The 26,642-nt window shown below is 44.9% G+C and overlaps 1 protein-coding gene across 1 annotated transcript in view; it reads right to left on the bottom strand.

The window, feature by feature from the left end:
• Positions 1 to 3,646: 3,646 nt before the first annotated feature.
• LOC107133667 (E3 ubiquitin-protein ligase RNF213-like) overlaps positions 3,647 to 26,642 on the bottom strand; it is a 56,071-nt gene continuing 33,075 nt past the window's right edge. The window contains 24 exon segments of the mRNA XM_048787147.1: positions 3,647 to 3,976; positions 5,568 to 5,746; positions 5,831 to 5,920; positions 6,353 to 6,547; positions 7,080 to 7,157; positions 8,326 to 8,527; positions 8,754 to 8,934; positions 9,220 to 9,303; positions 9,646 to 9,781; positions 12,198 to 12,449; positions 13,009 to 13,100; positions 14,145 to 14,325; positions 14,954 to 15,113; positions 17,489 to 17,583; positions 19,049 to 19,083; positions 19,826 to 19,907; positions 20,209 to 20,451; positions 20,897 to 21,007; positions 21,739 to 21,867; positions 22,618 to 22,808; positions 22,982 to 23,195; positions 23,867 to 23,978; positions 25,929 to 26,021; positions 26,114 to 26,290. Of these exon segments, the coding sequence (XP_048643104.1) occupies positions 3,823 to 3,976; positions 5,568 to 5,746; positions 5,831 to 5,920; positions 6,353 to 6,547; positions 7,080 to 7,157; positions 8,326 to 8,527; positions 8,754 to 8,934; positions 9,220 to 9,303; positions 9,646 to 9,781; positions 12,198 to 12,449; positions 13,009 to 13,100; positions 14,145 to 14,325; positions 14,954 to 15,113; positions 17,489 to 17,583; positions 19,049 to 19,083; positions 19,826 to 19,907; positions 20,209 to 20,451; positions 20,897 to 21,007; positions 21,739 to 21,867; positions 22,618 to 22,808; positions 22,982 to 23,195; positions 23,867 to 23,978; positions 25,929 to 26,021; positions 26,114 to 26,290 (3,466 nt within the window). The 3' untranslated portion in view covers positions 3,647 to 3,822.

Below are 26,642 nucleotides of genomic sequence, written 5' to 3'. Positions count from 1 at the left end.
TGGCAGGAAATACAAACCATGTCTCAATAGTAACCCTAAATGTTAATGTCTTAAACTCACCAATCAAAAGACAGGCTGGCAAATTGGATTAAAAAAAAGATCCAACAATGTGCTGCCTCCAGGAGACTCATGTGATAGGAAAAGACATACACAGACTAAAGTTGAAAGGATCCAAATAATCATACCACTCACATAGACTGTGAAAGCAAGCAGGGGTTTCCATACTCATATAAAATAAAGTAGACTTCAAGCCAAGGTTAATCAAAAGGGATAAAGATGGACATTACAAACAGCTCAAGGGAAGCATACACCAATAAGACATAACAATCATATATGTCCCAAACAATGGTGAAACTATGTTCATCAAACAAACTCTTCTCAAGTTCAAGAGTCAAATTGACCACAAAACAATAATCTTGGGTGACTTTAACACACCTCTCTTAGCCACTAGATAGATCTTCCAAACAAAAGTTGAATAAAGAAACTACAGAACTCAATAATAACACAATTAATAACTTACACTTAACTGACATATATAGAATACTTCAACCTGCATCAAGCAGATACACTTTTTTCTCAGTAGCACATGGATCCTTCTCTAAAATAGACGATATCCTATGCCAAAAAGCAACTCTTAGCAAATACAAAAAAGTAGAGATACTACCATGCATTTTATCAGATCATAATGGAATGAAATTGTAAATCAATGACAAAATAAAACATAAAAATTTCTCCATCACCTGGAAACTAAACAATATGATACTGAATGAACAATGGGTCACAGAAGACATCAAGGAGGAGATTAAAAAATTCCTAGAAGTAAATGAGAACATAGACACAACATATAGAAATCTCTGGGACACTGTGAAAGCAGTACTCAGAGGAAAATTCATTGCATGGAGTTCATTCCTTAAAAGAAGAAAATGTCAACAAATAAATGACCTCACACTACATCTCAAAGCCCTAGAAAAAGAAGAACAAACCAGCAGCAAAAGCAGTAGAAGGCAATAAATAATTAAAATTAGAGCTGAAATCAATGAAATAGAAACAAAAGAAACAATTGAAAAAAATGACAAAACAAAAAGTTGGTTCTTTGAAAAAATAAATAAAATTGACAGACTCTTAGCCACTCTAATGAAGAGAAGGAAAGAGAGAACAAAAATTACCAGTATATGTGATGAAAAAGTTAATATCACAACAGACACTACAGAAATACAGAGGATAATTAGAAATTATTTTGAAATCTTATACTCCAATAAGATAGAAGACATTGAAGGCATTGACAAATTTATTAAGTCATACAATTTGCCCAGATTGAGTCAGGAAGATATACACAATTTAAACAGACCAATATCAAGTGAGGACATAGAAGAAACCATAAAAAGCTTACCAACCAAGAAAAGTCCAGGACCAGATGGATACACAGCCAAATTCTACAAGATCTTTAAAGAAAAACCAATACAAGTACTCTTCAATTTATTCCAGGAAAGAGAAAAAGAGGCAGTAATTCCAAACTCAATCTATGAGGCCAATATCACTTAAAGAAGAAGAACTTAAATTAGCACTATTTACTGATGATATGATTCTATACCTAGAAGGCCCAAAAAACTCCATCAGAAAACTTTTAGAACTAGTAAATGAATTCAGCAAAGTAGCAGGATATAAAATCAATATCCATAAATCAAAGGCATTTCTGTATATCACTGACAATACTTCTGAGAAGGAAATGAGGAAAACTACCCCATTCACAATAACCTAAAAAAAATAATATATTTGGGAATCAACTTAACGAAAGAGGTGAAAGATCTATACAAAGAAAACTACAGAACCCTAAAGAGAGAAATCAAAGAAGACCTTAGAAGATAGAAAGATCTACCTTGCTCTTGGATAGGCAGAATTAATATTATCAAAATGACCATACTACCAAAAGCACTATACAGATTTAATGCAATTCTGAACAAAATCACAATGGAATTCCTAATAGAAATAGAAAAATAAATCATGAAATTCATCTGGAAAAATAAGAGACCCAGAATAGCTAAAGCAATCCTTAGCAGGAAGAGTGAAGCAGGTGGCATCACTATACCAGACCTTAAACTATATTACAGGGCAATAGTAACAAAACAGCATGGTACTGGCACCAAAATAGATTGGTAGAACAATGGTACAGAATAGAGGACACAGAAATTAACCCCAAAATTACAATTATCTTATATTAGACAAAGGTGCCAAAAACATGCACTGGAGAAAAGATAGCTTCTTCAACAAATGGTGCTGGGAAAACTGGAAATCCATTTGCAACAAAATGAAATTAAACCCCTATCTCTCACCATGCACAAAACTTAACTCAAAATGGATCAGGGACCTAGGAATTAAACCAGAGACTCTGTGTCTAATCGAAGAAAAAGTAGGCCCTAATCTTCATCATTTGGGATTAAGGCCCAACTTCCTTAATAAGACTCCTATAGCACAAGAATTAAAACCAAGGATCAATAAATAGGATGGACTCAAACTAAAAAAAAAAAATTCTACTCAGCAAAAGCAACAATCTGTGAGGTGAACAGAGAGCCTACATCCTGGGAGCAAATTTTTACCCCTCATACATCAGATAGAGCACTATTCTCTAGGATATATAAAGAACTCAAAAAGCTAAGCACCAAAAAAAACCAAATAACCTAATCAACAAATGGGCCAAGGACCTGAACAGACACTTCTCGGAAGAGGATATACAATCAATCTATAAATACATGAAAAAATGCTCATCATCTCTAGCAATCAGAGAAATGCAAATCAAAATTACTCTAAGATATCGTCTCATTCCAGTCAGAATGGCAACTATTATGAAGACAAATAACAATAAGTGTTGGTGAGGATGTGGGGGAAAAGGTACACTCATACATTGCTGGTGGAACTGCAAATTGGTGCAGCCAATATGGAAAGCAGTATGGAGATTCCTTGGAAATCTGGGAATGGAATCATCATTTGACCCAGCTATCCCACTCCTCAGTCTATACCCAAAGGACTTAAAAATAGCATACTACAGGGACACAGCCACATCAATGTTTATAGCAACTCAATTCACAGTAGCTAAACTGTGGAGTCAGTGGATGATCCTTCAGTGGATGAATGGATAAAAATAATGTGGCATATATACACAATGGAATTTTACTCAGCAATAAAAGAGAATAAAATCATGGCATTTGCAGGTAAATGGATGGCATTGGAGAAGATAATGCTAAGTGAAGTTAGCTAATCCCCCCCCCAAAAAAATTGCCGAATGTTTTCTCTGATATCAGGAGGCTGACTTGTAATGGGGTAGAGAGGGGGAACATAGGACAAATAGATGAATTCTAGATAGGGCAGAGGGGAGGGAGGGGAAGGGAGGAAGAAGGGGATTAGCAAGGATGGTGGAATGTGATTTACATCATTATCCAAAGTACATGTATGAAGACATAAATTGGGTGTCAACCTACTTTATATACAAACAGAGATATGAAAAATTGTGGTAATTATGTATAATAAGAATTGTAATGCAACAAAAGTACATGTATATAGACATAAATTGGTGTGAACATACTTTATACAAAGGTATGAAAATTTGTGCTCTATATGTGTAATAAGAATTGTAATACATTCTGCTGTTGTGTATTTAAAAAAAATAAAATCAATAAAAAGTAAAAAAAAAAAATCCATCAGCTGGCACAGTGCATGCTGGCCTTGAATTCAGTGCTATGCCAACACTTTCTTTCCAGCTGCCCTTGAGGCACAGTGGAGGGGAGGGTAGCTATGTCCCCAGCATATAAAGGGACAGAGTAGAGAGTCCTATTTTGCTTGCCGGTCCTGTTTCCGTGCAACTGCCACTTTCCATACAGAGACGCAGCTGGACAGCAGTATCTCTTCTGGGAACTGGGATTCCATTTCTGGAAGAACTTCGCTCTCTTTGGTTTCCATGTGACTCACCAGAGTGTCCCTCAGGCTGCAAAATCAGGCACAAGAGACAGTGTTTAGAGCATTCAGGAGCCTACCAGCTCTCACTCTTTCCAGGACTGGGGTGCTAAGACCAGAAATACTGAGGGTCAGCTTCAGGTCAGCCAGCTGCCCAGTTCCTGAGCTGGACCTGGAGTCCTAGGCTCAAGGCTTCTGGGGGGTGGAGCTTCCTCAATGATGCTCAGCTAGGCCATTTCAGGCACTCCACTGATGGGCCTGTCTGGCTGCATCAGAAACAAAGCTTTGCCACTCAGAAAAAGGAAGGTGTTCCCTCTCATGGTTTATCTTACCAAAGGTTGCAAATTCTCTAGGAAGTGGAACTTTACTGTACAGGCATGTGCCATATGGCCTGAGGGCAGAAACAGCAAATGTAGCCTGACTGTCCATCCAGAAAGCCAGTCAAATGAAATACCTGCCTCATACCACCCATAAAAATGAACTGACTAATGAAAGAAATGTGCAATGTAGAACTATAAAAGCAGCAGGAGAAAACAGTATGGATTAGCACCCTGGGAAGTGATAAGGAAGTATGTCCCTATGGCAGCTTTTTTGGGGGGCAGGGGAAGTACTGGGGATTGAACCCAGGGGTGCTTAGCCACTGTGCCACATCCCCACCCACCCCCCACACTTTAAAAGAAATATATTTTTAGTTGTAGATAAAAGCAATAGCTTTATTTTGTTTATTTATATGTGATGCTAAGGAGCGACCTCAGTGCCCCACACATGCTAGGCAAGTGCTCCACCACTGAGCTACAATCCCAGTCCACATCTCCACCCCTTTTCAATATTTTATTTAGAGATAGGGCCTTGCTGAGTTGCTTAGGGCCTTGCTAAGTTGCTGAGGCCGGCTTTGAACTTACAATCCTCCCGAGCTCCTAAGATTACAGACACACACCACTGCACCCAGCCCCACAGAGGCTTTATGAAAAAATCCTATCAATTGACTTCTTACTTCTATCAATTGTAACATGTAGATCAAAGGAAATAATCTATTCTATACAAAGAGCTTTTACAAATCATTAAAAAAGAGATAAAGGGGCTGGGTAGAGCACTCACCTGGGTTTGATTCTCAGCACCACATATAAATAAATAAAATAAACATATTGCGTCCATCTACAACTAAAAATTAAATATTTTTTAAAGAGTGGGATAAGGGCTGGAGTTGTGGCTCGGTGATAGAGTGCTTGCCTCGCATGCGTGAGGCCCTGAGTTTGATTCTTAACACCATATAAGAATAAATAAATAAAGATATTGTGTCCATCTACAACTAAAAAATATTTTTTAAAAAGGGATAAACTGGTTAGGGGTGGTGGCATATGCCTGCAATCCCAGCAACTCAGGAGGCTAAGGTAGGAGGATCACATAGTTGAGACCAGCCTTAGCAATAGTGAGGTCCTATCTCAAATTAAAAAATAAAAAGACCTGGGGATGCAGCTCAGTAGCTAAGTAACCATGGGTTCAATCTCTGGTACTAAAGAAAGAAAGAAAGAAAAGNAAGAGTAGACAGAGGGTCCTGTGGTAAGATGGAACTACCTTCATGTCAAGGGAGATGCCAAACATTCTAGGTGTGCACACCCTACCTCCATTCAGGGTCGAAGCTCTCCTGGGTCTGGGTGTTTCTTAGTTTCAACACCATCAGCTCATGGAGCTCCATGAGGAAAGCATCTAGGTCTGTGTGATTCAGGAAGGTGCTGAGGAGCTTAGCAATTTCTGGGCTGAGGTCTGCTTTGTACCTAGAACTGATTTCCCAAAAGGGATCCTAAAAAAGATGAACAAGTACAACATCAAAGCCTGGGACCAGTGTGCAGCACCCTCAGTCTGGGCAGAGGCAGGGTAGACTCACTTTCTTCAGTCACAGTAGCTGTTCCGACTTATGAGCAGAGGGGAATTGCCAGAGGGCAACAGCATGTTTTAACTGACATCTGCTTAAAGCCTGGAAAAGGAAGAGAGTCCCAAGTAGGAGTGAAGGCTCACTCTGAGTGGTACCCAAGGGCACTCCTCCCTAATTTTGTCTATTTTCATCATGAGGCCATCTCTGTTCCATCCATGAATCTACCTGTCTCATCTTGGAAACATCTGAGAGTCTCCCCCTCCTGCAGCAGCTTGTAACTGTGAGTATCACGCAGTGGGCAGGTAGTCAATGTCCTCAGTCACCTGTGCATCCTGCTCTACTAGGTGGTCAGCACTGAGCGTCCCTGCCTCTCCTGTCCCCAGTGTGCACTGAAACTCTGTGGACTGGTTAGGGGTGGGGTTCCTGACCATCCCTTTCCACAGATGCCTGCACCATGCTCCTGCGTGGTGGCATTCTGGCAGGAAACTAAGACAAGGTGATCCTGATTCTCCTTGAAAAGCACACAAGACCTACCTTTAAAACCGGAGTTGTTTGGTTGCTCATTCACAGGATGTCTTGGACATATACATTTAGGTGCATATTTGAATCCCCACCAGCTGTGCCTAGAAAGCCCAGAGTGACCTCTATGATAGACAGTGCTTCACAGACATCGCTGTAGGACCGAAGCTCTCCACTGATGGCACCCATGGCTGAGCTGGGGAGGGGGCTCTGAAACCGAAATCAGGACAGAGGCTATTGCTTCTCTTACTTGGAGAGCCTAACTGTGAGCTGCCAGCACAGGCGGGGCCAACTATCCAGCACTTGTGGTAAGAGCTGATGCTTGTGCTTGAACTGATGCTGAGTGCCACAGCCTTTCAAACTTTGCACAGAAATGGGCCCAAGTTAACTGAATCCTCCACATGATCCATGAGGACACGGAGAGACACAAGAGCCTCTCCACTTGTCGGTAGCAGAACCTAAGGAGCAGGAGTAACCTTTAGCACCTGAAGCAGCTGCTAATCTGCTGCTGGATATTGATATCTGGTCATGATATCATCATTGAGAAAACAACCCCCAAGGGGGTTGTTCATCAAGAAAGTTTGGTGATCTGCCATCCTGCTTGCCTCTCTGAGCTCTGGGATCCCTAAGCTCCTCAGGGAGCCAGAAAGCCTGGTGCCCACAGCAGACACCAGGATGAGATTGTACTGTCCTTACGTATGTGGATGGAACAACCCTGCAAGTGAGGGTTTATCATGACCACCTGTGCCATTTTGTTCTTGATGTCCACAAAGAGATGTTCGAAGTTCCAGTCATGTCTGTATACCAGCGTGGGTATCCCCTAAGTGAGAAAGAAAAAAAAGTTTTTGGAAATTAAAATAGAGGAGGCTTCCATCTGATGACAAATGTATTCTTCAGCAGTGACTCAGTGGAAGTACCAATCCGGACAGTATATTCCTGGGCAAGGCATGTAACTTTGTTGTGTTCTGATGACTCTGTTCCACCCGCACTCTTTGGACACAGTAACACAAGAAATCTAGCCTGGCTACAGTGACCTTGCAGATATTGCCCTGTAGAATAGTGTATCTGCCGACCACAAGAGAGGAAGAGCGCTGGAGGAACAGGAATGGGAATGTGCATATTTGTGATCTATCCAACAACACTGAGCAGAGACTGTGCACAAGGCAGCCACTGTCAAGATGAATTAAAAATGGCTTTAGGCTCAAACAACTGACAGGCTGACTATAATGAAGGAATAAATACATCTGAGAATGACACCTGACTGGACCTGTAAGGATGAGTGCAGCCACGGTAAGGGACAGTATAGAAGTGCCACTGTGTTCAGGGAGTCGGGAGGCAGTTCACAGGGTTTGATGCAGCAAGGAAGGAAGGGGCTGGAGACACCTGGAAGGTCGAGCTAGGGCCAGGTGACAGGGCCTCTGTGCCAGATGAGAGAGTGTGGTGGAGGCCATGTAACACTGTCCACATGCTATGGACTGGCTGGGGGTAGGGGTTCCTAACCGCCCATTTCCAGGGATACCTGCACTGATGCTCCCCACATAGGGGCATTCTGGCAGGAAACTACGATGAAGTGGTGCTGCTGGCACTGGGCAGCTGGACTGATGGCTGAATGCTCTGAAGTGAAGCCAAGGCCATGGCAGTTAGAGGACGAGGGAATGGGGAAGTTCTGCGTGGTGGTTCCTGGGCACGGACTGCATATGCAACTGAAGGGGTGGCAGCAGTGAGGTCTTCTTGGTGGTGCCATTAACTGTAGTGGAAACCCAGTCCACTGACACTTGAGGCTGCCCTGGGGGACAGGTGCAGACAGTGATGGTGATGTGGAAGAGAGCTGGGGATACCTCCCGGCCCAGAGAAGTGTAGGGACCACAGATCACTAGTGGGGAGGAGATAACACAGACAAGAGCCTGGGTGTCACTTGTCTGTTCCCCCTGAAACTCACAAGGGCTGTTCATAACTACAGCAAATCGTTGGCAGAGGGCCCAGCCTACCTTGAGGGTCAGCCGGGGCTTGCCCTGGAGGAAGTGGCTGCTGATCTGCCGCTGGATCTTCTCCAGGTCAAATTCCTGTGAGGTCTCCCCACCTTGCTCCACTTGATAGTGGCAGTTGGAGAGAATCAGAGGCATCAGGTCACGCTCCACTTCGTAACTGACAACATGCAGGTCAGTGACCTCTGAGGCATCCACGGCATAGCTGAGGGACACAAGATACAGGTATTGGTGTCCAGAGCAGGTGTGTGAGGCCTAGGGCTTTGGGGCATATGCTCCTGCTTCTGCATTATAGTGTAAGCAAGTGAAAACCATGTGCAAATACGGGGCTTTATTGAGGAAGGCTGAGAGAGGATCTGGGGGACAGGAGCTGTTGCTGGCTAGAGTCTGCAGCCCAGCTTGGTGGCAGGGGTGGTGAGTTTACGCAGTACCTGTTGTTTTCCTTGGAGAACTTCTCCATTGTGTAGATGATTTCATTATGTAGATTAATCAAGTAGCTAACTAATGCAGTTGAGCAGAGGCCCAGGCCCCGACGCCGGGGCAGGATGACCTTAAAATCTGTGTCCAGATCCAACTCAGAGTTGTAGTAGCCTTTAGGTAACTTGATTTTACCTTTAAAAGACAGGGTCATTACTAAGCAAAGGGATGTTGCTCCAGGCGTTTGTCTGGAGGCAGGGGAAGAGAAGGGAAGCCACGGGCAGCCATGTCCAAAGATCTAGGCCCTGGCTGTTAAGTTTCTAGTGCCCCCAACTCCTTTCTGATTCCATATTTATAGACTCAAGATGACTGAGGGTTACTTTGGAGGTTGATTCATGTATCTCAGCACATCCATCGACAGGTTGCGTTGCCACACACACATCAGGGTGCTGGCAGAGCCACGTAGAGGAGGACACTTACCATTGGTCTCCAGTGATCGCCTCAGGGCATTCCACGTGGACAGGAAGACGGTGATCCTGTTGTGGAATAGCTGCCTTAGCCCATCTGTTGAACAAAACACTTGGTAAGAGCCCCATGGAAACAATCCCCACCACCACGCTGGCCAGGGTCAAACCACAAGGCGTGCTCCCAAGAACCTGACCCTGCACCTTCCCTCACTCAGCAGCATGCCTGAGTTTCAAGTTTTAGGCTGTATGAGAAGCTGGAGAGGCTGAGGGCTTTCTAGCCACAGCAGTGGCTCATGGCCATCTCTGGGATTTAGCATCCTTTGCCTCTTTCTCTACCTTAGGACCTGAGCCCCATCCTCATGTCCCAGCCTGAATGATCCTTTTGAACCACCAAACATGGATGGTCCTGATTTTTGGTTGCAGCAGACAGCAGTCATACCTGAACTGTGACTGCTAATAAAACTTCTGATGGAACAGGAATATTCATCTTCTGGAACATTCTGGAATTGTTTTACTAGATCCCTTTGCAGGGCCAAAATCTCAGGTAAGAATTTCACCAGTCTCAGTTCTGCTTCCTGGAGAAGAGAAGATAGCTCAGTAACACTTCCTCTATTTAATTGAGAAACAACATGGGGTGTATAGATTTTAGGGCAGGCTGGGGACTTTCTGTGTAGTTTAATTTGGTCAGTGGGTTGTTTTACATGATTATACCCTGAAGCTTGCAAATGGGAAAGGGGTCATCCCATCCTTTCACCAAGTGGTGAGGGATTTGGATGAACTGGATCAAGTCCCCACTCTCCTCTAATGAAAAGCTGCCTCAAGGACTGAGCTGGGCCCCATCTCTCAGTTTGCACAAGAATCAACTCTAGATGACCAAAGACCCAGATGTAAGACTTGACCTCTGAATCTATCAGCAGAAAAACAGGGGAAACACTCCAAGACATTGGCACAGGTGATGGGCTTCTGGATAGGACCCCCAAATCAAAGGAAGTAAGAGCAAAATGACAAATGGGATCACATCAAACTAAAAAGTTTCTGCACAGCTAAGGAAACAACCAACAGAGTGAAGGGACAACCTAACAGAATGGGAGAAATAGCTGCCAACTCTTCACCTGACAGCAGGCAAATACCCAGAATATATAACTCAAAAATTTTTTTAAAATCAAAGTAATCCAATTTAAACATGAGCAAATGATCTGAATAGACAATTCTCAAAAGAAGAAATATAAGTGGCTAACAAATATATGAAAAAATGCTCAATATAATAGTCATCAAGGAAATGCAAATCAAAACTACAATGAGATGCCATCCTACCATAGTTAGAATGACTCTTATTAAAAAAAATAATAAGATAGGTGTGAAATCCCAGCTACTTAGGAGCCTTAGGCAGGAGGATCACAAGTTTAAGGCCAGCCTCAGCAAGTTCTAAGTTAGTCTAGGCAATTTAGGGATACCTTGTCTTTAAAAAAAAAAAAAGCAGGAAATGGGGGCTGTAGCTCAGAAGTAGAGCATTGCTTGCTTAGGAAGCCCAAGAAAAGGCCCTGGGTTCAATTGCCACTAGTCCCCCATACCCAAAAATAGATGAACCCAAAAATAAAATAATAAATGCTAGCATAGATAAAGAGAAAAAGGAAATCTAATATATTTCTGGTACAACTTTTAATTAATACCTCATAATAGAGAACAGTATGGAGGTTCATCAAACTAAAAAAAGATCTACCATGTGATCCAACTATCCCACTCCAAAGGAAATCAGGTATCAAAGAGGTACTGCATGCTCATGTTTATGTGGCACCATTCACAATAAGACACAGAATCAGCCTAGAAGGCTATCAGCAGATGAATGCATAAAGAAGATGTGGTTTAAATACATAATAGAACATGATTCAGCTATAAGAAAAATGAACTCCTGTCATTTTCAGCAAAATGGATAGAACTAGATGATATTATGTTAAGTGAAACAAGCCAGACACAAAGACAAGATCAATGCATGCTATATGCACACATGGAAATTTCACACCGATTCCCATTATGTATACAGCTAATGAATTAATAAAAATAAGTAATTTGAGAAAAATTTTTAAAAAATTGACTCTTGGGCCCACGGTTGGGTGTGAGGCTGCTGAAAGGAAAGACCAAGGCCTACTGCAGTGGTAGCTGATGTGATTTTGGGTTTTGTTCTGAAGGGCCAGGATCCAGCATCCTCAGTCAAATAAAACCATGTCTTAATAAGAGATCACAACACTAACATGAAGTCCTTCCTAGTGTGAGCACCAGATGTTCCCCAATCATTCTGCTCCCTGCCAGCTGTGGTACTGGTCCATGAAGGAGGTGGTGTGAACCTCTACTGTGGCCCAGGAGAGCTCAAGTGGGTGAAAGCTGGGGATGGCTTCTGGGTCTGGCAGGTGTGACTCTACACCCCGCAGCCCCATCATGCAGCACACTGCCTCCCACCTGCAGGGCATAGGGAGGGCTCTGGTTTGGTTTTGGTGTGCATTCTTTGTTTTTAATAATTTTAAATGTAGTTGGACACAATACCTTTATTTTATTTATTTATTTTTATGGGGTGCTGAGGATTGAACCCAGTGCCTCGCACACGCTAGGCGAGAGCTCTATGGCTGAGCCACAACCCCAGCCCCTTGGTGCACATTTTTGACTGTTCAGCAGGCACTTGCTGGTGACCGCCTACTCAGCTTCTGGGGATGAACACAAGGTATCAGAGTCGAGTAACCAGTGTGGTCTCTCCTGGCCTTCCTTAGAGATCACTGCTAACCTCACTGTGCACTATGTAATGACTTCAGCAGATGTGTCTTAAGATCTCTGCGCTCTTCCCTAAGACTCCTGATAAGGCCTTGCATTCAGAATCACAGTGCTGATGGGGTTGCTTAGGATTCTGCCTCTAGGAATGATGACTTTGAACCCAGGCACAGAGCCTCCCATTCCTCAGGGGAAGTCTACCAGGAAAAGGGGCAGCCCACGAAGCAGACACACCTTCTGTAGAAACTGCCAGAGCACGGGCACCATCTCCTTGCCGTTCTTCTGCTCCACAACGTGCTGGAGGTACTCGACTGTGATCTTCTTCCTGCAGCTCCAAATCTTTGAGCAATGAGCCACACTTTTCTGGGGCAGCTGGGGCAAGAAGCTTGCAGGGTCACCATATATGATTTTGGCCACAGGGCTAGAGCTGATGCGCTCATCCTGGCTGATGAGTGTGCTCACAGTCAGCAGGGTCTTATCTAGATGCTGGATAAAGAAATGACACAGCATTCTGCAAGTGAGACATTGTCACAGACAACCAGGCAGCTCTTGGACCCACGGTAGCTCCTTAGGAATCTGCCTGCACAACCCAGATGCTTGCTTTTGCCATCTTTCACTGATTGGGGGGTTCCTTGTTCATAGGGTTTTTGCCTCCACAAACAGAGTGAGACTCGGGGCCTTTATTTCACTGCCCTTTTGCTTCCTGACTTCCCTGTCCTGCTGTGGATAGTCAGCTCTATGATGTTCTCAGCAGAGCAGTCATGAATCCAGAGAGACTGTTGATGCATTTCTGGAGTGTCTCTGCCTCTTACTTTCACATCCTGCTATAAAAAGCAGTGGAGCAGGCTGCCATCTGCCCTATGGGAACTCCTGATAATCCTTGGCCTTACTTAAGACTAGTGCAGGAGAGGGATAGCAGAAGGAGGGGTTTCTCCAGGTAAGGCCTCTGACAGCCCTCCTGAGGACGGTGGGCCAACAGTGCTCACAGATGAATGGGACCCCCTCCTGGACAGAGGCTGAAGAGTGGTCACCACTCACCACTTACCTCCAGTTCAGGTAGAAGAAGAGCTTCAACATGTTTTTCCCAATTGTTTCTATGTCCTTTTTTGGACAATTTTGCATCAAAATTTAAATGTCCTACAAAGAAAATCAAAATGTGTCTGTTACCCAACAAACAAAAAGCAGTGCTCTCTATACAGTAAACACTAAATAATGTTAATAGAGATAGTCCTCCTTTTGGGGTGATAACTTCCTAAGTTCAACAGGTACTGCCAACACCAGCCTCCAGGCCTTGTGAAGACACGTTAGTCTCTGGCAACCCTCCAGCCCACAGCTGTGGCCTTGAAAGTATTTTAAACAAATGGCTAAGGACAAGAGGTGAACTCAAAAGCCTAGGGGCACAGCAATGCTGACAGCTCCCCAGAGCCACCTCACTGCTGCCCCCAGGCCTGTAGGCAAAGGTGGTCCTGGGGAGCTGGCAGCAGGTTAGGGCTCCCGAGTCCATGTGCTGTGGAAGTCACACCAGAACAAGAGGTGCTCCGCAAAATCAGTGTTGCTAAGATGGGAAGGACATGCTAATGCTGGTTTCTGATGAAGACATCCCTGAAGTGGGACAGATTCTCCGGTGGTGGTAACAGACATTGCTACTGTTATTATCTGTATGCTTTTAAATAACATTGTTCTACAATGGTACAATGATTGTTTTAAAAGATTTTTGCAAGTAAGCAAGAAGAAACTGAAATCCCTCCTAATGCCACTCAGATAACCACTTACAGAGTCCCCTCACAGACCTTTGCTTTTGGCCTGGATTTAATTGTTTAGAGTACAAGAGTTAGCTCAGCAGACAGTGTTTTGTAGCTTCCTTTGTTTATGTAACAAATTGTGTACATGTACATATTAGGTCAGGGTACAAGTGTGACATCTCTGGAAAGCAGAAGTGGGACATGTCACCTGCTGGGGTGCCACGTGCTCCCAGGGCACAGGTTAATGGTGCATGCACAAGTACCAGGTATCAGTGATGCAAGCCCCAGCCAGGCAGGTGGTGTGTGGAGGAGCGCAGCAGCCCCTCCAGCCCCCGCAAGGAGAGCAGAGCGCTTGCTCCCACTCCTGTCATGTCATTCATCAGGAGCTGAGGGAGCCTGGCCTCTTGGCAGTTATGCCCAGCCCACATCCCTTGCTTACTCCAGTCAGGGAGTGGGTGCTGCTCTTTGAGAAGGCAGCGCAGCATGAGGTGGACCACATGGGTGGTCTCGTCAGCACTCTTCCCCAGCGTCTTTGTCAACTGCTCCAAGTCTCTCCAGATGTGCTGCTGCAGGAATCCTTTAGGGTCACTCACTGGAGGCTTGATGATGTTTATCACAGCCTGTGAGGGAAACAAGATAAGATGTGTAGTGAGATCAATGTGTAGAGGACACAGTGAGAAGCCAAGGGAGCGAAGCACCAGCACTGGGGAGAGGGTGGTTTCTAGGTGAGGTCAGGGTGCTCTCAGCATGATGCAGGCAGCAGAGGAAGGGAGGGAGGTGAGTAGAGCCAGAGATTGCTGTTGTCATCCCGGAGCAGCAGGGAATGCTTCCCTGCACCTCCTGCAGCCACCACAAGGGCGTAGGTGACAGGGTCCCACCACCTCCCCATGCCCAGGTGTGGGCATGGACAGAGTTGTATACTCTGAGTAGACTTTATGATCTGATTGTTGCACCTTGTATACACATGCTAAGATGTCACACTGTAATAAACGTGTAATTGTTTTGTGTCAGTTAAAACAGATTTTAAAAAGTAAAAAAATTGAAGAGGATTTTCCATAATCTGAGGAGTAGTTCCCCCATTGCATCATATGCCCCAGAGGGAAAAGTAGGATCTATAACTTTTGCATTACCCTGTGGACTAGATAAAATCCCTAGGTGGCTAGGACTTTGTAGACAAAAGGACTGGATGCAAACACAGCAGGTTCTTCCTATAGCAACATAAGAGAGTCTAGCGGTAGCATCTTATACCTCGGGATTTTGAGTGGCTCCCAAAAGCATAGCCAGATGAGTGAGTAGGCGCATGAGAATGAAGATGACTGGGGACAGCTCTCGGTCAGACACTACTACGACATCTCTGGGTTGCGGGTGGCCCAGCACATGGCCAGTCTTGGTTCTGTCTGTGCTGTCTCTAGAAAGGATGACAGGAAACAGGGTGAAGACTAGAGATGTCTGTTTCTCCTCAGCTCCAGGGGCCTCACATCTTAATGACTAGGTTCCCAGTTTTTTTTTTTTTTCTTGTTTTTTTGGTTTTGGTAATAGTAATGGGGATTGAACCCAGGGGCTCAACCATTGAGCCACATTCCCAGCCCCCACTTTTTTGGGGGCACTAGACCATTGAGCCACATTCCCAGCCCTATTTGGTATTCTATTTAGACAGACAGGGTTTCTCAGTGCCTTGCTTTTGCTGAGGCTGGCTTTGAACTCACAATCCTCCTATGTCAGCCTCCCGAGTTACTGGGATGATAGGTGTGCATCACCACACCCAGCTAGGTTTCAAGCTTTGAAGAAAACACTAAAAGAACCAATTATTCCAAGGCTAGACCACCTGCCTCCACATCCTTCTCTCTTTAGACCCACCCAGCTGGATGGCCAAACTCTGCAACTTTCCCAATGTTAAATGGCTGCACAATGTGGCCATTAGTGCAGGGTGTCAGGATGGAGACCAACACCTTCCTCATGACAGCAAGTTTGGGGCATTTTTGCATCCATATGGGGATTGTGTACGTAATTCTCAATTTTCCCAAATCAAAAACTGGGATATACAGACTGGAAAAAGTTTTCAAGATTCAAGGACATTGATAATTTGAGAAGATAAGAGTCTAGACTATTTTAAGCTTTGTAACAGAAAAGCCAGATAAATGGTGAGGTAGAAGGTCCTGCATGTCATCTTAAGGGAGCTCTGACAGCCACACTCATCTCAGGATCAAGCATGGGACTATGAGATCAGATTTTTATTTTTATTTATTGTTTTCAGTTCTGGGAATTGAGTGGGGGCTTCACATGTGCTAAGAAAGTACCCTACTTTTGAGCTACACCCCAAGTCCTTTCTATTTTTATTTTAAGACAGGGTCTCACAAGGTTTTCTGAGCTAGCTTCAAACTTTCAATCCTCCTGCCTCAGCCTCCTGAGTAGCTGGGATTACAGGTGTGCACCAATATTCCTGGCTGAAGGTCAGATTTTTATCTAGTTTCTGAATCTGGTACAGTTAGCCTTATGTATCTGCAGTTCTGCGCCTGTGAATTCAACCAACTATGAATCAAAAATATTCAGAAAGAACTGTGTACTGAAGAGTAGCTTTTTTCTTGTCATTATTTCCTAATAATATGATAAATAAGTATTTACATAGCATTCAGTTTGCATAAAGTATAATAAGAAACCTAGAGATGATTTTTTAAAAGTCTATGGGAGGGCTGGGGATGTGGCTCAAGCGGTAGCATGCTTGCCTGGCATGCGCACGGCGCTGGGTTCGATACTCAGCACCACACACAAATAAAGATGTTGTGTCTGCAGAAAACTAAAAAATAAATATTAAAACATTCTCTCTCTCTTTCTCTCTCTTTAAAAAAAAAAAAGTCTATGAGAGGCCAAGTACAATGGTGCACACCTGTAATTCCAGTGCCTTGGGAGGCTGAGGTAGGAGGTTCACAAGTTCAAATCCAGCCTCAGCATCTTAGTGAGACTCTATGCAACTTAGCAAGACCCTGTCTTTAAATAAAATATAAAAAGGGCTGGTGTTGTGGCTCAGTGCTTAAGAACCTTCGGCTCAATCCCCAGTACCATTAAAAAAAAATGGTTTACAGGAGGATATTTGTAGGCCACAAGCAAATACTGTGCCATGACATATAAAGGAACTGAACATCTGGACTTGAGTATCTATTGAGGAAAGTGTCCTGGAAACAAGTCTCCACAGATATGGAGGAATGGCTGTAGTTAATATGACTGATTACAGGGCTCGAGCTGGAGCTCAGTGGCCGAGTGCTTGCCTAGCACATGTAAGGCACTAGGTTCTATCCTTAGTAACGCATAAAAATAAATAAAATAGTGCACGTATGAAGACATGAATGGTGGGGCTCTACTTTGTGTGCAGCCAGAGATATGAAAAATTGTGCTCTAGATGTGAAAAAAAGAAAAAATAAAATAAAGACACGCTATCCATCTACAACTAAAAAAGTTTTTAAAAAACACTGATTATATCTGTCTTTCACTTTTCTCAAATTAAAAAAACAAAACAGGGAAGGGGTGCAACTCAATGGCAGAGCTCTTGCCTAGGATGTGTGAGGCCCCGGGTTCCATCCCCAGTACCACAAAAATAAAACAAAGCAAAAAAAACCCAAAAAGCTTCAGCACTACATGACTACAGGTGTGCTTGATGTGGATCCCCAACATAACACAGTCCAGATGTAGAACAGTGGTGTTAGTGATCCTATAGTTCATATGATTCATCTGCTGGAATGGACAGCTCAGAGCCTCAGGTTCCAAGGGACGGAAGCTGAGTCCACACACCTGATACTTTGGAAGCCGGCATGAGGTCTGTGGTTGATACCTCCTATTTTAGCACCACAGTCAACACAGAAGCTCTGCTCCATCGGCTTGCCACACTGGGACATAGAGGGGACACACAGTCAGCACTGCATCCAGCATTGGTACATGTGCAGAAGCCACCCTGCATAGGAGGTGGTGTATGCCACAGACTGCATCTGGTGCATGTGTGTGTTAGGGAGGAGCAGGAGCCCTGGGGAGAGGGTGGGCACTTAACCACATATACTGTCCATGGGCAAATGTGGCTTCATTTTCCAAAAATAAAGTTTTTTACTCCCGAGTGACTAGTGTCTATAGCCCCATCTTCCTTACTCCTATTCTGTCGCGACTTCTTGCCACAAGGAAGACGCGACACTCAGGAATCTTCTTTCAGTAGTTTATTTCAGGCCCTTGATAGTTCTTCTTCTCTCTCTCGGATGCCCCTCCCAGCCTTAATAAAGCATCTCAAGCCCCAATGCAAAGCAGCCACGTGGAGCTTTCTCATAGGGTGATGAAAAGTCATGCGCCAACTCTCCCAAATAAGGAGTTGTTTGTCACAGACCACAGCGGAGCCAGCGCCATCTTGTAATGGCGACCATAGTCTGCAGAAACGGCAGAAGCGGCTCACCACACTATTCACTGCCTTCTCCATCCCTGTGTCTAGCATGCCAGCCTCTTGAGCATCGTTATCTAACACCAGGAATGATGGTGTTAATAACTTCTAAGCAGACCTCCTCACATCCACTGGACAAAAACAAAAACAAAAAAACAACCATAAGATTTACCACCACTAATGGGCCCAGGTTTCCAAGTCAAATGGCACCCCACTGCATGCTATGAATCACAGCCACAGCAGGCCCCTCCAGCTGCAGCACTCAGACCACAGAACTCAGTGATAAGAGGGGCCCTGGGATCTCTTCTTATTTCACTCCTCAGACGAGGAAGCAAGTGGGAGTCAGGAAGGTGAACTCACATCAAGGAGCATCCTGTTCACTTTAGGGAGCAGCACACATAAGTCTAGTCCAGCAGCATGTTGCTCAGCAAGTGCAGAAGCCATGAGCAGCCCGGGAGATGCCCTGGAGTCCCAGATGAGCAGCATGTGCTTGTCTCCCAGGGCTCATCACCCATAAGTCTTTCCTGTCCTCTCCTGTCCTCTGGTATCTAGCCCACATTCCTCTCTGACTAGTGAACCAGCTGAAGGTCTGTGTGGCTGAGCCCTGCTGCAGGGCCAGGGAGGGAGGTAGGGCACCATAGCATCCTAGGAGACTTGGGCAGTGCCTGCAGACATTCTCGGGCATCACACTGGGCTAGGGGGTGCTGCTACTGGCACCCAGTGAGCTGAGGCCAGGTGTGCTGCTAAATATCCTACAATGCACAGACAGAGCTGCAGAAAAGAATCATGTTTACAATGCCATTTGCACACTCAGCTGGAACACCCTGAATAGCCCTCAGAATACACCTATGTCTCCCTCATTCCCTAGGCCCTCCCTCGCCTCCCAGATGGGAATTGCACATTTTGAGCCTCCCCCAAACACCATGGCTCACCTCTCCTACAGAACACGGATGACCATAGGGACAAGCTGTTCAAAGAACAATAGGACACATGTTAGCTAGTGAGTCTCCACCAAATGACCTATGTGGGAAGGGGAAGTTGCCCATGTCCTCATGATCTCACCAGAAGCCTTGAGCCATGCCATCAGCTAAGTTTACTTGACATGTCAAGTAAACTGGAGCTCAGTGAACACATGTCATCAGTGAAAAATGTCTGCATTTAGCTTTCAGAGAGAGGTTAGATTCCAGACACACACCAGGAGTAACTTAGTGGCAGGAGGGATAGTGTTTATACTTTTCTATTCTCTTGGATTTTTCCTTTTATGGCAAGAGAATGATTTAGAACAACTTAAAAAATAGTTTTAGAAGGTTACTTACTCAAGGCAACAGCATAACTCACATACAGTCAGAGGTTATATGGCTGTCTCCCAGGTCCAGACTACAGGAAGCTCTCTCTGGGTCAAAACCCCCTGAATTGTGACTGGCCTTTGAATGAGCCTCAGCATGGTCCCCAGGTCTGCCTTATTCCAAATGGCATGTTCTGCCGAGCAACAGTGCATTCCAAAGGGTCTTGTCCCATGACTATGCAGGGAAATGATTTGGTCATCTAGCCAGCCAAGTCTGTGGCCCTCGAACCGCCAGGAGGAGACAGGTGACATGGGCCTTCAGCAGAACCTTGTGAAGCCAAGTCCAACCTCATATCTGGCATGGCCGCAGGCTGACCTTCCAAGCTGAGAGGAGTGAGACCCTTCCCCTTACACCGATACTCACTATACCAGTGGACGCCTTCCAGACCCTCCCACTTCTGGGCTTGAGCCAGCAGGTCTTCAGGCATGGTTGGAAGAAAAGCATTCTGAAAGACCAAGAGCAGAAGTGGCCCTGCTGAGTGAGCCTGTGGGCTGCAGCTGCAACCCAGCAAGAGGCACAGAGAGAGAAAGTTTCTTCTCAGCTCAAGAGCTGTTTACAGAGGATGAACAACAGCTCTGTGTGAAACAGCAAAGGGTAGGGCATGTTTTCACCAGCACCAGAAGGATCAAGTGGAGCAATGGGGCAGAGAATCTAGAAGGTGGACAAGTCGGAGAGTTCCCACAGCCACAGGCTGAAAAACCACTGAAGTTTCACTGTGAAACCAAAGTTATCATCATGCAGCTTACCACCATGCTAGCTGGGGAGAAGGCCAAGTTCCTCAGGGGCACCAAGACTTTGCTCTGTCCACACAGAAGGACAGCTGCAGTGTGAACGGCCATTTCTGTCACTGTTCCTTCAAGGCTGTCAGCACCAGGGCCCGCGCTCAGCAAGGGCAGAGTGTTGGCCACAAGGGATGCTGCGAAAGGCCTAGCCCCCGGAGGAGACAGGATCTTGCTGTCCTCAATGAACCTGCTCACAGCCTCGCATTGCTGGCACGAAAGACATTTTTCATGTTAGGATATGTCTAAGAAGAATACTGTGTGAACTTAGGGTTTTCTCTTTGAAAGTCACATATTTCGATACTGAGTGCACATCAAATTTCAAGGTAAATATATTTAAAGGATTACTAATGGAGGAGAAATTCTTCAGGAAAGAGAATTTTCATATAGAAACACAGCAACCACATTCCTAAGTGCAGATCTCAACACTCTGTTTTGATAAACATTAGGTAATGTTCCTGAGACCGTAAGATTTAGGTTTAACAGAAAATAGTTCTTCCACGTAACAAGGGTACACCCTCTATCCTAAATAGGAAATTATGGAAGGTCATAATTCCTATTATCCTGATAGGAAATAAAAGTTTATGACTTCTACTGTGCTCAGAAAGTCCCTCCTAATCATGAGACTGAACTCAAGCCCCAATGTGTCACTCACCTCTGGCTTAGGGTGGAGGTTCAAGTTGTGGGAGCAGTGGAGAGCAGCCACTTCTCGGAACAGCACCAGCAGCAGGTAGACGGCCTGTTGAGCTCCAGGGCTCCTGCAGGCCTGTGGGTGGGGCGTGGAGCGAGCACTCAGAAGCTACACAGCGCTACCTGGAGCAACCTTCCATGGGCCACACACCATGGCCCTCCACACACATGACTGGGGCTATGAGTTTATGAGACATGCTCAGGTTAACCTCAGTGCACAAGGGCCAGGCAGCCATGATGGAGAAACAGAAGTCAGCACCTGTTCTCCTCCAACTACTTCACTGGTCTTGGAAATGTTTCCTGAGAGGTTTTTCTATTTCCTCTTCCCAGCATAAGGCCCAGATAAACTGGGACTCAAAAAGGAAGCCAGACCAGAGCAATTTAAAGATTAGAATCCTGGGGCTTACTCCAGGGGTTGTAGCTCAGTGTTAGAGCTCTTGCCTAGCATGTGTGATGCACTGGGTTTGATCCTCAGGACTGCATAAAAAGTAAATAAATAAATAAAATAAAGGTATTGTGTCCATCTACAGCTAAAAATATTTTTTAAAGATTAGAATCCTAAATCTCTGTATCAACATCAAAATAGACACATAAGCATATATGTGGATTGTGAATCTATACAGCTATGGATTTTGCTAATTGTCCTGACATCTTTCACTTACCAGTGAGACCATGGGCATCTGCCTCCTGGCATATAGTGTCACTCTAGGGGCTGTTCAGAGGCCCCTCCACCACATCTGCATCCTTTGACATAACCAAGGTCAGGGGGGCCACCTGCATCAGGGAGGATCTTTGAGCCCATCCTACCATGAGAGCAGCCTCGAGGCCGGAGGCCTTGCACTCGAGCATGGCTTTGCCCACTGCGTCACGAAGTGCCTTGTACTTGTCCCCATGCACCAGGTATTGGTCCATCTGGCCCGTGTGGTCTTTCTGCAGCTCAAAAGAAAAGGGTTAGTCATGGTGGAGTGGGTTGGGGTGTTCTGCAAGGCCCATCTCCATAGGCTAAGAAAGACAGCAGACACCACTGGAGGCTGGAGGTAGCTCAGCTGGGACTCCCTGTAGGGTCCAGGCATGACAGTCCTGGGAATCTTCAGGAGCATGGCTTCCACAGGGTCGGAGAGCCCAGGGAGGAGGGAGGCTGACCCTGGAGCTTCTTGCTTTCTCTACACATGGCACCACCCCAAGCGAGGTGACAAAAAACATATCATCTCTGAGTCCCAGTTGGTCATATTAAAGATGCCAGGAGCTGCAGTGCCATATCTTTTAACCCTAGGACAGTAAGAATTTTCAAATTTTTGAGCACTGGGAACAGAGAAGCCTGAAAGCCAAACTCATTACACTTGTCTCTCAATTCTACCCACCTCTGCCTGGCACAGAGCACAAGACACAGCCTGCAAGAGGTCACCTTTTAATTTACTGGAAGCAAATATTTAAAAAAAAATACTCATTCACTTTCCCTGAAGTGAAGCCTAGATAAAATGCAGGTGAACAACGAACCAGAAACACACACAAGTGTGCACACACATGTGTCCAGGCCTACCTTTGCCCTATAGCAAGTGGCCTAAACCCACCCTGAAGCAGAGACCAAGGACCAGATGCCTGCCTGTGTCCTGCCTGTTGTAAGGGCTGGGAGGGTGAGGAGTAGTGCCCATAGCTTGCCCACTGTGCCAGGGACCTGAATCTCACCTGCTGTGCAATGACTCCCTTGGGAAACACCCACTGGCACCGATGGCCCTCCCTGCAGAGGCTTTTCACAAATTCCATCCCACTCAGGCTCGCGAGCCTCCGGACCAGGTACACGTGGTGCCAGTCGTTCCCTGCCTGGGTGCAGAACTGCTGGGCGTGCCACAGGTAGCACTGCTGTTCCTCAGCCAGCTCTGAGAGTGCAAGGAGAAAGCTGGTTAGCGACTGGGGACTGAGGGCCTGCTTCTGGGGAACTCAGTAAAAAACACCCAGAGGAGGGGACCATGGTAAGGTCCAGCAAGACCCTAAGGACAGTTCCTGTCCTTCTGAACCTGTAGCTAACTTCTCCAAGGTAGAGAAGACCTGCCTGATCCCTCCTGAAACTCCAAGAGGAGGTCAGAAGCTCTGTCAAGACACAGGCGAGTCCTGGCCAGCTCCTGCAGGTACTCTACAGATGCCGCAGTGGCAGGTCCTTGGCCTTGTCTCCCTGAGGAGCAGGTCTGTAGGAAATGGCCTTCCTCCCTCAGGCAGTCGAGTTCACTCCTTGTGGAGTAAGCACTGGTCTTCTCCTGAATTGAATCCTAAGGAACAGAGAACAAGAAAGAAAAGGATATTATACTTTATAACAGGCAACTCCCCAACCTTCTAAAATTGCCAGTGAGAATTCAAGGGAAAATAAAAATCATTATTGTAGTATAAATTTTTTGATTCATAGAAAACAACTGAAAAAGCAAACCTATAGAAAAAAATGTGTATAATCTTGAAATTTGGAAATAAAAATATGAAGACATTAAAAAGGATTCATGATCTCGCCAGCTGGGGATGACCATTGCTAACCCTGAGGTGTAATCCTCCAGGCTGTGGTGTCTTCGCTTTGCACCTACACGCATGTGACTGACAATGTAGTCACACACTACTTAAAAACAGGGACACCTGCAAGAATGCATCCTTAGGGACTTTCAATGTTATGTAAACATCAGACAGCTTCAGATACTAGGTAAGGATCTCACAAGACCACCATCACACATATAGTGAAGGAAACATCACCAAGTGGCTCCTGACTGTGTGTGCGACATCTAAGAGCAGAGCAATGTCTTTGAAACATCTTTCTTTTTCCACACGGAAAAGAAGCATCTGTTAATTGTACTGAATAAAGCTGCATTCTGTCAGTTTTTAGAAACTCTGCCACTGCCTAAACCATATGGTTCAGATGGTTTGCAGAAGAAAAGCAACAAAGTGGCAGCCGGCTTACTTCTAGGCAGTTGATGAAGAGCATGTAGAGTTCGGTCTTATCTTCAGTGATGAACGCTTTCTTCTCTAACAGGGACAAATAGGCTTGGATGTAATCTTTCACTGCTTGGAAGCTGTGAAAAGCGAAATATTATTCCTGGTGATGTCAGGATCACCCTACACAAAAGCGCATCTATTAATCTATTATCCATCTATTTCTCTGTGTGAGTATAAAGGTATAATACATACATATGCAGGTATATAGCTTTAACAGCTTTTTATTAAAAATGTTTGCACACTCTTGCAGGAATATGAAATTCCATATTGCAGTTCAGCTGTTCTCAAACATTTCGGTTTAGGGCTCTTTTACAGGCTTAAAATTTATTGAAAACTGCAAGAAACTTTTTGTTCATGTGGGTCAAATCTATCAATGTTTATGGTATTAGAAATTAAAACTAAAAAGTTTCAAGAATATTTATCAATTCATTTAATATAAAAATAATAAACCCACATGTGTTAATGATGTTTAGAAGTGTGGCTTTTTTATAGTCCTATAATTCTTGGAAGCCTTGTTTAACAGAAGTCAGCTGACTTCCTACATCTGCTTCTGATGCTACATTGAAGCGTATAAAGAAAATCTGGCCTCACACATGATGTAGTTGGAAAAGGAAGAATTTTTCAATAGTCCTTATATATATTTGGGGTTATTCTTTCTCAATACTGTACCAACACTTGAAAAGTGATCATTTCTGAAGGCTGGTTATGGGACTTGATACCATGTCAGTTATTTTCATCATCAACTATATTACAATCCCATAAACTACTCTGTTATGAATTTTTCCCAGAGCTATGGATTGAATCAAGGGCCTCACTGTGTGCTAGTCAAAAGCTCTACCACTGAGCTGCATCTCCAGCCACTGCATCATTTTTTGATTCTGTGACATCAGGCATTGGTCATTTGGAAAAGCTTTGGTTTGCTGAGTAAAGCAGATCTTGAGATGTTGGCATCTTTTTAGTCTACAACCTGTTGTTGTAGATACCTACCTACATTCATCAACATCACCAGAGATCTGTGGTCTGGTGGTTACTGGTTCAGGCAAAACGGCAAGGCCTGAGAAAAGCAGCCACTTCTTATCTGGAGACATTTAGGAGTGGAATTCTTTGAGATAACCACTGTCCTCTGGTATGCAATGTTTTGGATCTATTTCCTGCTTCTACACAACATTAAAAATCACAGCCTCAGCTCAGTGGTGGAGCACTTTCCCCTCAGGTTTGAGGCACTGGGTTCCATCTTCAGCACCACATAAAAATAAACAAACAAAATAAAGATATGCATCCAACTACAACTAAGAAGTATTTTTAAAAAATCACAACCTCAGGGATTGAGATTTAGTAAGGCTCATATGTGAAACTGGCATTTGAAAAACTACATATGCACAGTGGAGAAGATGACCATGACTATGGTTGCAATTTCCTTCATGAAAAGAAGCTTTGGCAAAGTTACTGCAAATATGGACATGTTGAATAGGCAAATTACTGTCTCAGGATTATTTTTAAAAACTCTGAGGTCTGGGACCCCCTCCCCACCAAAGGGTCTCTGCCAGCACTCTGAGAATTGAAGCTCAATGTACACACAGGATCAGCCAGAGGACACCATGCTTGACCATCATTGACAACCTGTCTAACTGAGAAAACACATAGTCCACGTGCTGTGGAATCTTGACCTGGAGGACACCGAGGCTAAGGTACAGTCTGAGTTACCACCCTGCAAATCACACCCTGGGGTGGCCATGAAGCTAGGGTCAGAACCACCATTCCTAATGCATGGGTTCTGAATGCTTCACCACACCAAGGGCCCTTCCCAGAACTCTGTCTTCTTACTTGTACCAGACCCTGGCAATGCCCAACTCACGTGCACAAAGGGTTCAGTGTCTAAACATAAGCAACAGAGACCAGGTTTCCTTGCACTGAAGAAACTTTCCCAGATCATGAGCTAGGATATTTGGCAGCACAAAGACCAAGCCCAGCCCAGCCCAGAGAAGCTGAGGCCTCAGACAAGTGTGCCTTCAGGGAGCCGCTCCCACCTGTACTTCAGGAGCAGCTTCAGCACCACGGAGCGGATGACAGGAGTCTTATCCACAGCATCATCAAATGGCGAGATAGACTTTGTGTGTTCCCCGGTATCCTTAGCCAGAAAGAAAAAGGTGCTACTGCTCATATCATGGCACAAAACAGAGAGGAACTGAATCAAGGTTTGAAGGAAAAAAGTAACTCACGTTGGGGAGCATCTCTCAAAAGCTCCTTCCGCACAAAGAGTAGAGACAGCAGTTCATCAATCACACTCTTCCGAGGAGGGGTACTGACTTTGAAGCACATGGTAGAAACCAGATCCATGAAGAAACTGTTGCACATCTGCCGGAACCGGGCGTGTTTCCCAATGGCCACCCCGAGGAAACAGTGAAAACCCAGTCAGAGGATTCAGAGAGTGTTCCCAAATCCCTGCACGCAGAATGATTTGAGATTTAGACAGCAAATCATTTTACATCAACAGATGCAAGTGTCTACTTCTGTTAATTAGCGTGTCTTCAAAACTGCAGATAGTTTCTACACACATCTCTTCCAGGAACACCTCCATCATTGAACCAGGCAAAGCCTGTCACAGAACCCTTTACTGGTAGGAAAGAGAAGGCAAAGCAACCAGTGATGGAGCATGACCACGGTCTGAAGCCCACAGCACCATAGCTCTCTTCCCGCACCTCCCAAAGACTGGGCAAGAGCAGGTGTGGGGCTCCATGGTA

Source organism: Marmota marmota, unplaced genomic scaffold, assembly GCF_001458135.2.
Source record: "Marmota marmota marmota unplaced genomic scaffold, marMar, whole genome shotgun sequence".
NCBI classification, from domain to species: Eukaryota; Metazoa; Chordata; class Mammalia; order Rodentia; family Sciuridae; genus Marmota; species Marmota marmota.
This window is presented reverse-complemented; position numbering and strand designations above follow the sequence as displayed.